Source organism: Argiope bruennichi, chromosome 3 (genome assembly GCF_947563725.1).
Source record: "Argiope bruennichi chromosome 3, qqArgBrue1.1, whole genome shotgun sequence".
Taxonomy (NCBI): Eukaryota; Metazoa; Arthropoda; class Arachnida; order Araneae; family Araneidae; genus Argiope; species Argiope bruennichi.
Window position 1 is genome coordinate 35,898,605 of NC_079153.1, and position 17,902 is coordinate 35,916,506.

General features: G+C 30.9%; 1 protein-coding gene across 2 annotated transcripts in view; it reads left to right on the forward strand.

Annotated features, from left to right (window-relative positions):
- LOC129963557 (T-box transcription factor TBX20-like) overlaps nucleotides 1–17,902 on the forward strand; it is a 90,167-nt gene that overhangs the window by 54,888 nt on the left and 17,377 nt on the right. For both annotated transcript variants that reach the window (XM_056078014.1, XM_056078015.1), the window contains exon 3: nucleotides 11,086–11,359. In XM_056078014.1, coding sequence (XP_055933989.1) covers nucleotides 11,086–11,359 — 274 coding nt within the window. The remainder of the gene's footprint in view (nucleotides 1–11,085; nucleotides 11,360–17,902) is intronic.

Below are 17,902 nucleotides of genomic sequence, written 5' to 3' on the forward strand. Positions count from 1 at the left end.
TTTGGTAATTTTTTTTTTCTTGTAAAAGATTACTTTTCTTACACTTTAGTGGGTTTTTTTTATACTGTTCTTCGAAAAACAGATTATATTAATTTATATCTCTTTATTAGTAAAATGAATGAAAGATACAACTTTCAGCTTTACTAACGATAAATTTTTACTAATGAATTTATTAGATTCATTAGTAAAATTTTATTGGAATTTTATATTAAAATTATTATTTTAATGTTAGAATTATTATTTTTATATTAGAATTATTATTTTAATATTAGATTTATATTCTTTATATTAAAATTTTATTGTTTTTGTATTAGAATTTATTAGATATTTTTAGCTATTAGTATTCATTTACTCCCATCGTTTTGGTACTGCGTAAATATAAGGTTTCAAGCTATATAAACTATGAAATTCATGAGTAAAAATATAAGGCCCAGTAAAAGCAAGCACTTTTAAATATTGTTAAATATAATGCCCCAGAGAAACAGGAAAAATTATATCCTTCGCAAAAAAAAAAAAAAAAAAAAAAAGATGATATACATTTATATACATTTTTAACAAGAATAAGAATAATCCCATCGTATTTTATTGAAAAAGAAAGATGTTAAATCATCTTCTAATCTCTCTCTCTTTAGCTAGTTTTTTATTCCTAATCATGGGTCAACCTTAGACTGAGCCAATGTATATAGTTATTTTTCCTGTTTATTTACTTATTTTTTCATTTATTTATTTATATTTTTCTCTTTGCTTAAATTTTTTAAACTTTTTTTTTCTGTTTTTGAAGTTTAAAATGTCTAGTTATGATAAATTTTATTATTTACTAATTATGTTTTAATGATACTGTTACTGTAAATTATTATGTAGGCTCTTCTGCTTGAGTTATTTAGACTTTTTCCACTTTTTCTTTATATGCCTGCCACTTTATTGTTTGCTCCGGCTTTTTTGTCTTTAGCTTCTTTTGAATCTAATGCACATGCATATGAAAGATTTTTTTAAAAAATAGTTAGTTCTTTGATAGCTATTTAAATTCTGTTTTTTTTTTTTTTTTAACTATGAGCTTTTTTCTGGTGAAACGCTACTTTTGGCGCACACTTAATCATCAGAATACATCTTCTAATCTCGCATTATTCTTATAGTAGCAATCTATTGCGCCGTGTCCTTTCAGAATATTACTAAGTATATTCCTTTAAGGAATATCATAATACACTCCATATTTTACCCATCAACGAAAATATCTGCCCATTAAACCTGTGGCAGAAAAGTCTTTTCTCTTACAATGAGAGCTCTTCAACCCCTTTCAGAGATCTGGCCCCTCAACACTTGAAAGCAGGCATGTTGACCCTCTTCAGTCAGAAGTGTGACAGCGCCAACATAAGAACACAGGCGCGTGACCACAAAACTCTTTACAGGAGAGGTTCCACACCCCTCTCTATTAGGTTGGTCCCCAAAAACCCCCTTATCAAGGGCAGTCGGTGTCGTGTCGCAGATCGCGCCCTCCCACGACGGGTGCCCCCAGATTCTTTTCCTGCAGAAGATAGTGAGGAAAGTTATACTCGGGTATCGGCCCCGCCTGGTGCCAAACATCTGAAGTGGCCACAGAAAAGGCTGCACCATCCCCGAAAGTCTGCACTTTTAACGTTGTTGCAGAGAGTGCCTTAGTGCTGCTACCCAGTTTTCTTATCTTTAGTGTAATGCATTTATTGTGTATTAAACAAGAAAAGCATTTCAGAGTTGACATCGCAGTTTAAAATATGTTTATTATTATTGTGCAATATTTTTGCTGATTTTAAAATTAGTGTCGCTTTTTCAATAATAATGAGGTGTCTAAATTTGCCCAGATTTCTAGAGAGTGACGATTCAGCACATCTTTGAAAAAATAGGGATGAGGGTGTGGAGGGGATAATGAATAAGATATCTTTGTATCATGGATTTTTCTGAATTGATTTCAACTACAATGAAAGGTTCGATATTGGCCGTTTATCTATTGCATGGAAATTAAGAGTAGCATGTAATTTTTTAAAACAACTTTTGAGCATCAAAGTCGTTTCTTTGAACAAATTCCGAGTTGTCAGTGTAGCAATGAAGAAGGATCTATGAATCAAAGCCTGTGCACTATGGCGGGATCCCAGGCTCAAATGGATGTCTCTTGGCGTCGAAGAACTCATAAAAAGTCTAGTCATTAAATCTTTTAATAGGGACATTTTGTCAAATCTTATTGCATTTAGCTCTCTCCTAATGTAACAAGTTAACACTAAAATGAATAATATACATTAAATGAATGTTTCAGAATTTAATATGTAATATAAAATGTAGTTTATTTTCTGTACCAATATGCGTATTCTCTAGAGGATTCTTAATTGTTTGCAAGGATCCAATGTCATCAAGTGTAGTTTGTCCCTTCATGCTATGTGGGGTTGCTCTTCGGCGGCCCATCAAGTTTCCCGCATGACACAATATGTTAAACAACCCCATATTTTGTTTTAATACGGAGTTGTTTCAAAAATCTATTTCGAAATTTAATATTTTTTTATGAACGACTGGTTATATTTTACTCATTGGATAGAAATAATTCTATTTAAATGATATTTCTACAAGAAAAGGAAACTGCAAACAGTCATCACCCATACTCTAATGATTAATAAAACATAAGAGTTTATGATCACATTTTATTTTCAGGTAAAACTAACTTTCACGTGTGTCTTTCGTACGTAACAGAATATATATAATTAGTCTTGTAATAAACATATAAATTTTGTCCCAGAGCGTCCTTGTCCGTTCTTCGAGCCAGCTTCAAACAATTTGCGAGTAAATGCACATTTCGGCATTAAAGCTCTTGAGGACAAAGTTTATCGCACAATTACCACACTTCTTTTCTCTCTCTCCTTCTCTGCACAGTAGCTGATTAATTACCAGCAAATTTTCTCACGCAGCTACTGCAGGCAACTGTTAAGAAAAGGAACCTTTTCGGCGCCAAGCTCGCGCGATACCGAGAGCTCCACTCTCTCGATACCGAGCCCGGTCGGACATTAGGGGTTGGGCAGATAGCTCTTCCCGTCGGGTTATCAGTATAATGGGGGCGTCCACAACTTTGGAAGCTAATAAAGCACTTTAAATGGAGGACGACGTGCGCAGAGCCCGGGCATACTTTGGTCGGCCATTTCGACTGACGATAGTGGAATTCGGTAAGTAGAGTTCTGGACATGGCACTATCTGCAGTGGGCTCTCATCGTTGGAACAATGGAAGCTGGGAAAATGGGGACTGGCAACAAAATAAAAAAAAGCTTCTCAATGGCTGGAAGGAATTTTATTTTAGTTCTGCAATTAGTTCACTGCAATTTAACTTTCATTATAATATTCTGAGAATAAATCATTGACTATTATTGTTGTGGTAGGGAAATGAATCATCATTCAAAATAGATCATATCAACAGTGTGCTGTGTTCATGTCCAAAGCCTTTTTAATCATTATTCAGCTTTTTCATGACTCTCATTTTTACACTTTTAGACATTTGGATTTCGTAGACATTCCATATTTCAATTTTAATGTAAATTGATACAGATATTATAATTTCACGAATGTGGCGCAGCTTGGCTAAAGATAGATTTTGTGCCATAAAACACAAACAAATTTAACTCTTGTTCAAAGCATATTTTATTAAGTAAACATTTGCAATACGTAGAGAAATATCCATTCATTATTGCTTTATCATATATTATTCATTTTTTTCTCTCAATTGGTTTGCTTTTGTAATTAAGTGAATGGATCTCATGTTATGTGTGTTAAACTTTATGCTTGTCGCAGTATAACCAATCATGGCTTTTGCACCAATTAACACCAAGCCAAGCAATAATCATATTTACATCTTCAGTTACAAGAAAAATCTATTAAATTACAATTATAAAATGTTATTATAAACTGAAGACCTAGTCCATTTCAATCAGAATCAAATTAAAAAATAACTTTTTATGATGATACAGTGAAGAATTTAGGTTCCTTATGAAGTTTGAACAAATTGTATATATAATAAATATATTCATTTTGCAAGAAAGTCAATCGTTTAACTTTTAGATATTGTTTACGATTTTATAACAAGACCTATTTAATTTTATAAAGAATGTCAAAGAAAATAAATTTCAATCGCAAATAGCAAAAACATACAAAACTGCATCATCAAAAGAAGTATAAAACAGCACATCGAAAAAGCAAACAACAATGTAACATTTATAATTTAAGGAAATCATATGGATAGTTAACGAAGATATAGTTGATGGCAATAAGCGTCATTCTATGAAGATAAATACTCGTGATCTGCCTATTTCAGCATAAGTTTACATTTGAAATAAATCATTACATGCTTCGCTGTACGTTTTAAAAAGAGTTATTTATTTGAAAATAAGCGATAAATGGTTGTAATCACTCACTCAAATTCGTAACAAATTCTCTCAGAGTAGCCGCGAAGGAAATGGCATTGACCGAGTGTGCAGTGGTGTGCATTGCCGGAATTCATGCGTTGAATCAAGTTTATTTCGACAAAACATCCTGAAAATCAGGCAGACGAAACACATTCAGCTGTAAACTGATAGATGCGACAGGATTGGCGACAAAAGATATCCGCAAATCACTTTCCCTGCAGACGCGGTTCTTTTTATTCTTGTAATTTAATTTGCCTAGCAGCTAGCTATCCAGCCGTTTTTTTCCCGTTTTCTTTTTCAATCAAACATTCTTTTTAAAGGTGGAAGATTAATTGGACGAAACCCCTCTTCATGATTGAATAGTGTCTGAGGAACATCGACAGTTCAATTGGAATGAAAATTTAAATTCCCGACATCTAATTCAGAAATCAATTTCTCAGTCTATACAGATTAAAGGTATACTCATTAGAAATGATTTCCAATACCGAATTTCGGATAATGAGGACACGAACAATCGAATGCATTTGATATTTTTAATGATAGGGGTGTGTAATGGTATAGCCATTTATGGTTTTAATTGCAATCTTTAGGGTCAGCATACCTATGATTGATTTTGCTTAATTGCTAAGTAACTCATTCTCTTATAAAATTAACATTTTTCGAATATCTTATTATCAATATATACCATCATTGAAAGATGATTTGATTATTTTTGAATCGCATTGATCGATTTTATTTAATCGGGTTTGCATTTAAAATCGAATTTTGAACTTAAAATTCTTTTGAAAGAATTTTTTTGTTGAATCTGCGCCAGTTATAAACGTTACACTTCTTTCCCATTGTATGCTTGATGATTTATGCTTGTTTAATGGTATAAGTATATTGCTATAATGAATACTAATCCTCTGAAAAGAATTTAAAGAATGATCTCTTTTGTATACTATATTCTGTATATATATATATATATATATTTCTGAGTAAATCTCTATTTTATCAAATTAAAAAAATATTAAAACTTTTCTGAAAATTCCATAATTTTATCTCAGTGATAATGCTTATCGTGTATACGTGTATTAAGTTTAGTAAATTATATCTTTTTAAAATATAATAAAAATATAATTTTAAATATAATCAATCATTAATTTCTTTAAATAAGAAGTATCGATCATAAATTTCATTGCTTTTCAAAACATACAAAATTTTAATTATTTTTCGAATCCCAATGATAGATTAAATTATAGAATCCCAATTATAGACTTATAGAAAATTATAGACTAAAATCTAAACCAGTAGTAGTTGTCTCCCAAAACTTACTCGCATACTTTCTATTAAACTTGCCATACCAGATAACGCCTTACATGGTATTGGCATACAATAGTTATGAAATATTAATTTTTGGCATGCATTTAGCATTTTTACTGAATCTATCATGTCATCCTTGGCGAGTTATTTGGCGATTAATCACTGTCAAACGTGTTAATAGTTTGTGTTTTAGACACGTTTTTTTCCAACCTATTGAAACAAACATTTGACACAAAACTGCACTTCTAGTCACAAAATCCTTTACCAAATTTGATATAAATAAGTCATTGTAATTTTCAATTATCGGTTTATATGTTTCTGAAAGTACAGATGGGCAGACAGTCAACTCGTAGTTCGATTTGGCTACAAACTTCAATAGGCATCTATACTATACATATTAAATTTGTGTATCTAGTTTTCTTCATCTTGTAATTATCGTATTAATTTGTATTTGGACAGGCAGACTTCAGAACAAATTTTTCCCAAAATTTGATAGAAATCAACAAATTTAGTGTAAAGGCCGTATACCATCCGATTAGCTCAAAGCATTTTTGAGTTATCTTTGTCACAGACAGACGGACGGTCATTTTCCAAAAATGTGTTTTGCGAATTCGGGGAGATTCGTCAAAATCTCGAGTTCGAATTTTTTAACGATACTTTCTTTATACTAAGTATACGAAAAAGTAAAAAAAAAAAAAAAGCTTGAAATTTGGGAAAATTCTAACTTATTAGGATAATGCAGAAATTTATAACCGAAAGAAAATTATCATCATGACATTGCACCAACTATTACTTTTTTTGAGCATTTCAAACATATTGAGAGAAGTTTGTATCGTTCCCCTCAAATACGTTCTCGAAAAGAACCATTTCGCTAATGTACGCCAACGGACTCGAAAAGAAGAAAAAGCCATCTTTTTCTTCCATGATGGACCCAAACAGGGGTCACCACATGCAGACATCTTATCCAGCTCTCTAATTGACGCCGAGACTTCACACGTTTTAGTGCTCCCAACTGTTTTGATCAGAGCTGCTGTAAGCACTGAAATGAGATAAAGATATATAACTAAGCTTTAATGTAAGTAAATGGAAAAAGTCGTCCTTTTTTATTGTCTTATTTTTGCGTCCTCTTTCTGATTCATGGGCTGTAGTCGCCAGTGAAGTGGCTCGAAGACTAAATGGGCTAATATACTTGGCGTATTATTTGGCGATAATTTGAGAAGCCTAATTATTTTTAACCGTATCTTTTTTTTTAATAGCTAGTAAGAATACTGATATCTTCAATAATTATATACAATTAGTTGATATTTGCTCAAAAACGCTTCAGATATGAATATAAATTGATATCTTACCAGAGTTTACAAATTATTATTAAGCTATTTCGTTTGATATGCTTTCGTTAGATATGAATTTCACGAGATATTTCACTTCAATGTTGAATATATATTTTTAATATATGTTAAAATAGTGAAATATATTCACCTGCTTTCTCTAAAATAAAATGTTCTTTTAAACTTTAGAAATGGATTTAAAATTACTATAATTTAATTCATCTTTATTTTAGTTGTTTTTAACTATTTTACATTGCGGTTTTTAAACATTTTACATTGAGATCAAGTATATCAAGAAATTATCTGCATTTAAATATTTCACGGTTTAACCATATTTTAATTCCCATATTTTGAGAAGAAAGTCATTTTAGTGAAGTATAAGTATTTATTGCGAATATTCAAAGAGATTTGATGCAAATCTATTGACAGTAAATTTTTGTCAGAAACATTTCATTTATAAGTATGTAATAAGAGTACATTAGAGAGAGAAAAAAGTGATTGCTCCCCTTTTTAATAAAATTCTTAACGTTTCTCACTAACTATACTATTTCTGTCATATACTATTTACAAAAAAATTTGCTGAAATCAAAGAATCAGTTAGACATAATTGAAAAATATCCAGTGAAAAGCTGTTGATTATTAAGTTTGAATGAAATAATAATTATTGATTCAGATAATTTCTTGATGTAAAATATTTAAAAACTATTATGTAAAATGGCTAAAAACAACTAAAATCAAGATGAGTCGTGAATCAATTTGTTATAATTTGATTTGACGTGATTTAATTAAACTGATAAACTTAAAAACACTTATTTCCTACATAACATACTAGATATCATATTTCCAATTTTTTTAAAAAAATTCCTAATTAGTGGCGGATTTTCAATTAGCCATAATAGGCAGCTGCTAAGTTGAGGGGAGGGAGGGGGGGTTGCCGACACATTTTTTTCCTATTTACTAAAAGATTTTTTTTTTTTTTTTTGTATATTCTGTGAATTATGAAATATGATGACGATAATAACGCTTCATTATATATAAGTGGTCAATTTTCTTATATATTTCATAGTATTCTCTTAGTTATTTGGATATTTAAAAACATCCGAAGTCATTTTATTTCATATTTCATCTGGTGTTATTTTATAAAACAATAAAATAAAAGTATAATTTTAGATAACACAACTGTTAAAACTGCATTAAAATATGAATTGACCGTTACCAATTGGCTAAATTGAACACTTACTAAAAGAAGGGCCTCATCATGAACATTGTCTAAAACCGTGAACTGCTTATATTCGATAACGGCAATCAAAGTGAATCTTCATTTGATGTAATTTTTTAATTAATTAAATTAACGATAAAGAAATTTAAGAACATTTATTGTGTCCAATATATTATTTATTTGGATATTTGACTTCGGTTGTGTTTAATCTCAATACTATTGTGCACAAACTTATACACTGGAAAAGCGAGAGTCATAAGAGATAAATAATTAGAAAGTAAATATTCATTTGATATAATTTTTTAATTAATTAAATTATTGAAAAAGAAATTTAAGAAATCTTATTGCGCTGATATATTAAATAGTAAACACTTCCCATTTATATATATAATATTCTAATCCTAATTCGATCTGGTGAAGATTGGCCACACAGACAACCCGGAATTCCGTTGTAGCGGTAGGCAGCATTCCCCCTGGGATCTTTCCTCGACTTCTTATTTAGTGGCTTTTAATCGCTGGCGTTGAACAATCATCTAAAAAGCGACTTTAAGAGCCATCCAGACAGACGTGAGTGTTTACACAGTTCGGGACTTTTTATCAGTTCCACGGCGACGCCAAGATCCCAGTGTTTGGGCAAGCATGCGTCGCTACGTCTCGCGTCCCCACAATATTGAAGGAAGCGTCAGCAGTGTTGTTAAGTGATAACGATTATTGGCCTCCCTCAATTTAAGTAGGTATCGAGTTCCGAAGCTTTTTTTTCATTCCTTTCCTCTTAGCCGTGCCATTATTTCACCATCTTGTTTGTTCAATGGTGATTCTCAGGCGCCTTCTTGCTTTTGTTTGATTTCGATGGTGATATGTTTTTGTTTGCTGCTTTTCTCTGACTCCTGGATTTGGATTCGTGCGGTTTTTTTTAACGAATCACGCGGACAAATTTTTTCGGTTCCTGCTCTTTTGTTACTAAGTTTTTTCACTACTAGATATAGCTTTTTATCGGTGATTGTTTCATCTATTTATTTTTCGGCATTTTTTCCCTTTGTACTTGGTGCCGGCTGCTTTGTTCTGGAAACAGACACCGCTGATTAGGTGATCACGTATCGTTATTAAAAATAAACTGATTGATGCGTCTAGATATGATAGTGGATTTATATAGATTGTTTTTCCTTAAATAAATATGTGAGCACAGTTTAAATTTATCTCTCCTATTCAGAGATGACAAATTTCAGAAAAATTATTTAACGTGATTTTTATGATTTTATGCTATTCCTTCTTTTTATTTCGTAAAGCGAATAAATAGATGTGGTTATTGATATCTAAAAGAATGATCATCAAAAGATTTTATTACGTTTTCTTTTGGAAATCAATGCCATTCACTGGAAATCGACGCGTTTTAAATTATAATTCCTTAAAAATATAGAAAACTAGGGAAATTTTTATATTAAAAATGAAGTAATGAAAATTCAAGCCTATTAGACTTTCGACCTAGGAATATATACGTTACCGTTAAAGTATGAAATCCGTTATTTTATAGAATACCTAGTTATTCCATGAAATAACTGATCGTGTCCGTTAAAGTATAAAACTCTCTTGTATTTCATGGTTTAACTAGTTATTTCATAGAATAACGATCTGCAGCCCGTTAAAGTGTAAAATAATCTATATCATATATCTCGCACGACAAATACATTTACCTTCCATCCCTACTGCATTTATGTTTTTGTTTGTTTGTTTTAGAAATAATGTTCTTTGTAATTCCAAGTGTCATTTTAGTAATCCTTGTTGTAACAAATGATTTTATGGTACGTTTCCATAAATATCATTTATACGCTGCAAAAATTAGATAAATTGCTTTTTTTCATTTTAATTGTCTATTATTAGTTTAATTTCATTTTAGATAAAATTGTTTATTTTACACTTTAACTGTCTCTCATTAGTTAATTTATAGAATACCTAGTTATTTCATAGAATAACTAGTTAAAGTGTCAAATTAATAACATATTACACACTTTAACGGACACGATCAGTTATTTCATGGAATAACTAGGTATTCTATGAAATAACTGCATTATATACTTTAACGGTAACATATATATAATATAATATTAGTGGCGATGAAGCATGAGTTAAGCAGTTTTCGCATTAAAAGGGTGATAAATCCATATTAATGTTAATACTTTTCTTATATGGTATTATATTATATTTAATAGTATACTAGCCGCCTTTGACAATCAATTGTTCTCCCACCATCATATAAATATTAATCTAACAATCTTAACTACTTTTGATGAACTACATGTTATCAAAACGAAAGAAAATGTTATTGTAAATTATACGTGTACAATGAATACAGAATTCTAAATTGGTTGGCTATATTTGCAAAGTGACAAAATAGATTTTCGAACGAAATGGGCGCAATTTTTTAATGTTAGGACCGGGGGCTTTATCTGCGATCTCTCTCAAGTATGGGTTTCTTACTAAGATGACTTATTTGTAGGTGGATATCTATGGATTTTTCACATGGAAAAAATTTTTAGAAAAATTGATGAAGTGTTTGAAGCCTAAGTTATAGGATAGTTATAGGATTAGGGACTAGTTATAAGATTTACCCACCTATTTTAACTATATAGAAATAATAGCACGCAGAACAATAACTCTATGATATAAAAAAATATCATGCAATATAGTATAAAATGTCTTTTGATAAAAGCATTGAAAAGCTCTCAATTTAATGAAAACATTGAGTATCATTTCCTGTAAAATATAATTTATTATATTCGTATCTAGATACATTTTCTCACATTTATTTATGTTACAATTCTTCTTTCAGGCGGATGTTTCCCACTGTGAGGGTTTCCTTCTCGGGTACAGAAATGCACACAAAGTACTGGGTGTACATGGACATTGTGCCTGTGGACAATAAAAGGTACAGGTATGCTTACCACAGGTCGTCGTGGCTTGTGGCTGGAAAAGCTGATCCTCCTTCGCCTTCGAGGTTGTACCTGCACCCGGACTCTCCTTTTACAGGAGAACAGCTCAAGAAACAGATTGTTTCGTTCGAGAAAGTCAAGCTGACGAATAACGAAATGGACAAGCAAGGACATGTGAGTTCGTGAGAAATATTCATTGAAAATTCTTTTCAGTAAATTTATGTTCTGATGTTTCCATTTGCCGATTTGTGTTATTAGGCAGTGTAACTTGTGTTATCAGAAGTGAACAGTTTAGATTTTGAGAAAGCAGTTAACTTGAAATGTGAGCTTTCTGGGGGGGGATATGACACTATCATGAGAAATGAAACACTAGACTTGTCAATGTCAGCCATTAATGAAAAGACATCTTTGTTGTGGCGCGCGCACACACACACACAAACAGACGTATATGTAGGAAATCTAAATAATCTGGAAATCACTTATTCTAAAAGGAGTCTAGGATAATGCTTCAACTTTCTCTCTCTCTCTCTCTCTTTTCTTTTTTGATAAAATACCCGTTTCTCAAGTACATGTGCTTCCTTTTGAATTCAAATCAGTGGTGGACTTAATTATTTTGTAGCCCTAATCCGTGTACATGATGAGATTAATTATAAATAGTTATTAACTTTTAACGAAGTGTCCTTTCATTTCCCATTTCAACACATTTTAATTTAATTCAAGACGTTAATAGTTTATTTTGGATTAATTTTTTAGTTTAATAAATGCGCATATGTAATATAATAATTTATTTTTTATTCATGATCGTGCAATTTCTAAGTACAATTATTCAATCAGATGCTCGGTTGCATATAAATGCTGTAATAATTAAATAAAATAATGATAAAGGTAAGAACTTGATTAAATATATTTTAGTGTATGAAGTCAACACTAATGAATGTTTAGTTTATATACTGTTAATTTTATAATTAAGATAATTTATATTTTGTAAAAGCGGGCCCACTTTGTCTGTGGGCCCCTCTTCAGTCATGCGGTCTTAAGCAAATGCTTTGTCGGAAATTTGGCACTGATCAAAATATGATGAGAAAAACTATTGAATTATCAACCGCATTCCCATTAATAACAGATTTCATACGCTCATGTAAAATTATCTTTTACTATCTAATGATAAAAACTGAAACGCTGGCAAAGGATAATTAACATTCAGATCTGATATAAAAAAATAATTCTTAAATATTTTTTTGAATTATCAAATAATAATAATAAATTAATCAAATTATCATTTAATGAATAATTGTTATAAAAATATTGTCATGAGGTATTTTTTTTTGTGAGAAATTCACTTAATTAATAACATCTTTCGAGGCAATTTGAAGAAATTCAAAGGCAAGTGACATCACCCCGATTGCCACCGGCGTTCTATCACAATTTCTTTTTCATACAACTGGATCCGAAAATATTTTCAACATAAAAATCAGCAAGCAAATTTAATTTGCTTTAAAATGACGACGGGATGCTTTAAGCACAGTCACGAATTAACCTTGAGGATACCAAAAGAAAAAAAAATCAGGAAAGGATCTGGCAACTGAGCCTTCTTTCCCCTCCTCCCCTTTCCTATCTTCTAAAAATCCAGTCCCTAAGAGGTGACACGGCGCTGTGGAGACTCGATGAAAAATTATCCACAATCACGCAATGTCTCTCTATTAAAACAGAAAACATAACCGCCAAGTGGGGGGAATGAAATAAAAAAAATTATAAGTAATGTTTTCTACTACATAACGCCAGCACTTCAAATTAATAACGCATGATAAATATGAGTCTAATAACTTAATATAGGTACTCCCGAAAGCTACTGCACCAAGTCGTATAATTTAGAACCTCGATATCTTCCGCGATTTTATTCTTTTTTCTTTATCTCACATTTCTATCCCCCCCAAGCCAATTTTATGTTTTACTTAAGGCTCGATGTTCCCCCCGTTTATTAACTCAACAGTAATAAGATTTTCATTGCTAGAAACAGTAGAAAGTGATATTTAAGTTGTAATCATAGTTGTTAGTTGGGCAATTGGCAGTATATTTCAGGTTTTGCAACAGGTTTTTTTTCCGGTGGATACGTCCGCCCAATGCCTTTACGAGACTATGATAGCTTGATAAATTGAATTATTGTAATTGAGTGGGAAATGCGATTTACTAATGGGGAGAATTAAATTCGCTGAAACAGAACACGTGAAACACATGTATGCTGAAAGCCTTGTTCCTTTTCTGATTAACACAAAGTGATGAGTTACCGAAGTTGGTTTGTTTCTACAGTGGCTCTTAATCTATGTCCTTGTCTGCGAGTTTCGCAATTGGATTTATAGTATATATTTTTGAAATTATAATTTTGCTGCATTATTTACCCTCTTTTCTTTTATGCGTTTTATAAATACAGATTTTTTAAAAGTGTTTTTTTTAGTCGAAAATGCTATATTTTAATTTTCTGAATTTGGCAAATTTTAATGAAATTACATTACATTTTGATTTGGTAGATATTGGTCGGAGAAAAGTTCTTAGAAATGTACACAATTTTGCTATTTTAACTTATTTATGTCATTTTCTTTAACGTAAAAAATTAAAAAATATATTAACAATCTCAAAAAAGTATCACTTACAAACATATACCTATCATTTAATTTTCATTAGTAGTTCGTAAAATTTCAAAGTAAAACTAAAAAGGAGATGTTAGATGTATGTGCCAATAAAAAAAAGTTATATATTGTATGCCATAATACTTCAACGCAGAAAAGTAGTAACAGAAAAGCTACAGAAAAGTAGTAACTCGACATCTTAAAAACAAGTATTAGTGAGCTTTTATTACTTTTTAAAATCAAGCAACCCAAGATGGCGAAAAATACAATCGTTGGCGCTGTTTATTCTCGCCAAGTTAAAGCTTTATTGCATGTAGTATATGAAATATTATGTATATATTAACATTTTATTCTAAATATCCTACAATTTTTAAATAATTTTTGTTAATGCATAATTTAGTAAAATGGGTAATAGTTGCAATCTGATTATGAAGAATGTCAGTTTTAATTCCTAAATATAATTAAGGAATTTAACTTCACTAAAGTTTAACAAAACGTACTTTTAAGGGGTGGTGGAAAGGTGAGATATTACCTAGATTTAAAATAATTATGAATTCCAAAATCAATAAATATAATTCTATTCTTACGGACAGTTTCAAAATAGCCTTTTTGTTGATTCTAAATGGGGTACTGTTATATTAAGCCAAGCTTACGAGCAATTTTTGATTGTAACTAATTTCTCCATAAGTGGGTAAAATTTCCAAAAATTTGATGACTTTTAAAAAAGTTGTAGAAAACTGTAATAAAATTGCAAAACACTAATTAGGAACGCCGTATTATTACACTTTTTTCAATGCCGACCAAGAAAATAAATTTACGTATAAAATCCATGGTCTTTCAAAATGTGAAGCTTTTTACCCTTCGCACTCAAAAAAGTAATTCGATGCATAATTATTCACTTAATACAAGAGTTTGTGTATTGCTCCAAAAAATAAATCTATATATATATAAATGTTTCAAAGTTGAATTTCCCCAGAAAATTAATCTACGACTTTTATCATTCTGTAGGCATTTTTAACAGTTAAAATTGAAAAATAAATAAAACGTTGAAATGATGCACCGTCTTAAATGATGAGTGAGAGTCACCAGTCGAATTAAAAGGGTTGTTATTGTTACTTACCCCCCTTGGATTGAACTCCAATCAAACCAAGAGATCGGGGAAAGAAGGGTGCAGTAGCTTTTGAGGATAAAAACCCCTAAGATCCCGAAGGCAAAAGTCTGACTTTAGCTCATATGAAGATGGCACTCACACACTCACTTGCACCCCTTTACGGGGGGGGGGGGGCTCTTTCACACCCTTACAGTTAGAACTCAGAGTAAAGAACAACCTGGATTCGAACCTGGAAGGCCCGGACACAGGGAAGACGCGCTAACCCTAGGCCAGGATGGCGGCATGCAAAGGGTTCAAATATAATATGCTAGTTTCGTTTATTGAATATTATTAAACATATGCTGTATGATGGAGTTAAATAATGTTTTCATAACGGAATTAGCAGTCCGTGAGAATTAAAAAACAATATTCAGCATTTCTGCCAATCTCTGAATTAATTTAAAAAAAAAAAAAAAGAAAAGAATTGACAGTGGATACTTAAAGAAAGATAATGGAAATATATGTCTGACATTACATTGCGCAAATGCAGATTCAAGTTCGACATGCATCGAGTCTGCTGCCTGCTGTGAGCATTCATGTCTTCACACAAAATCATTTATTGTCAAGGATCGAGACAAACGCAATATTTATATGACAACTCGAAAAACCCGTCCGTTTGACTTCACGTCTCCTTTCATCGTTCTAGCGTGTTTTACGAGGGGTGGAGTTGCATTTTTACAAAACCATCGAAAGTGATCTTTTTTTAAAGTGCACTTCGGAAATAAAAATAAAAATTAAGATAACACAGAGAGAGAGAGGGAAAGAAAGGCGAATTCGGCATTTTTACGGCTCTTTCTTTTTCAAAACACTTCGACTGGAAAGCGCTTATATTTATGACATTATTTTATTTTTTTTCATTGTCACTTTGAATTGATAAAGCGGTCTTTAGCCACACGCTGACCATGGCTGAAGGTTAAAAGTGATGCTTTATGGAGTTGAAGTTCACACCCAAGCTCTTTGGCTGGTAGGTGCATTGGACGCATAAAACGGGGTGCTTTGATTGGTCGGGGTTCTTTATGGCTTCGCATTTAAGAGATTAAGGCATTGTTGAAGAAACGAATCTGATGATTTGAATTAATATTTGTTCATTGTGAGTGGTTGTTTAACTGCCTGAGCTGCTTTAATGGCGAAATTAACCTTATCGACATAAATATCGAATTTTTTCTTTTTTCGGCACTGGTTTGTAGTTTTTTTCTTCTTACAGGTGTGAGAAAGTACTCGTAAACTAAAAATAATTGGATGTTTATTGGTGGATCAGATTTGATAATCTAACGGAAAATAAAGAGATCAGAAATGTCAAGTGAATTGGCGGTATTTCTTTGTAGATATCTGGCGATGGTGGCCTTGAAAAGAAAAGAAAAATTTACTTGCCGTTTTCTATAAAATAAATTATCACATTTTAAGTTGATTTCCGAAAGACGATTAATTTAACGAGCGGTGTATACAAAGTATGCTTTATAATCATGGTACCGTATCTAATTTCTGAATTATCATTGTATACTTTAAAATAAAAGATAAAATCCTCTAAATGAAGTAAAAAAAATTATTTGAATCACTAAATGTTCAATTCTGAAGAAGTTACGGAATGAAATTTTTATGCAGCTTCACGTTCTTATCAATCAAATTTAGTATAATATTCTTTCATGCTAACATTTTAATGAATTGGGGGGAGGTGTCCATTTTCTATGTTAAAATTAATATCACTAATTTAGTTTTATGATTATCTCAAGGAAATTCTACCATGGTGCACCCATAAAGCGGCCGCTGATTGAACTAAAAGAATGAAATTTAAAGCGTAGCTAATGATTCTAACCGGTTTAACTAGCATCAGAATGAAAATTTATTGAAAAGATGAATATGTAAAATATAATTCAACGAATACAACTAACAGAACCGAGGAATTGTATGAACGTTTTGACTTTTTTTTTAATAATTTTTTTAGCAATACATATATTTACTCAAACAAGATATAATATAGTTCGTTCTTCACGTCATGTAAAACATTTTTTCACTTCATCTTTAATAGTTTAGAAATTAGATGCTCGTTCACAATTAGAGAGGACTCACTGTATATTACTCTTATTTATCGTGTCTTTTTGTTGCTGCTGTTGTTGTTGTTGCTGCTGAAGTCTGCTACTTCATTTCAATACCTTCCCATGTGTACGGAAATTTGAAGAATCTTGTGGGTGATAGGGTTGTAGCAAAAATGAAAATAAATTAAATAGAATCTCCACTATAAACATAATATTTGATATTCAATATAGTCATGTTGTTAAAAATAATTAATTGAGAAAGTAATATGAATACGAAATTCTGCTTAAAGATTTCATTAAAAAATATTTTGTCAAATTTAATAAGTTATAATAAATAAATAAATAGATAACTAAGGCAACAATGAAATTTAGCACTCTACGCAATTTTAAACAATATAAATCTCAGGACTTCTTTTACCTACTTAGATATTTTTTGCTTATTCTACTTTTGCACATATATAAGCAGTTTTAAACAACAAATTTCAACAACTTGAAGGGGGAAAAATAACCGTTATGCAAGTCGTTTTCAAAAAAAACTGATTTCAGTTTTAAATAAGCATTAGTCTTTCATTTTAAAGCAAACAAATTAGCAGGAAAAAAAAAGTAAAACAAATTTTGTGTATAGTCTGTTATATTTAAAGACAGTATCCGCCATTTTTTTAAATTATAAAACGACGTATTTTTTTTTTTTTTTTTTTTTTTTTTTTTAGAAATTTCAGACAACATAATTTAAAATTTATAAAATATCATTATTTAGAAATTCCAAAATAATTTTCTAAAAATTTAAATACTAATTGATTTTAATTTGAAACATTTCGATTGTGCTACTCTTTTGAATCAGACGAAAGCAAAAAAATTAAATTACTATGAAAACATCAGGGAAAAAAAAAAATTCCAAAGTTTCGATGAT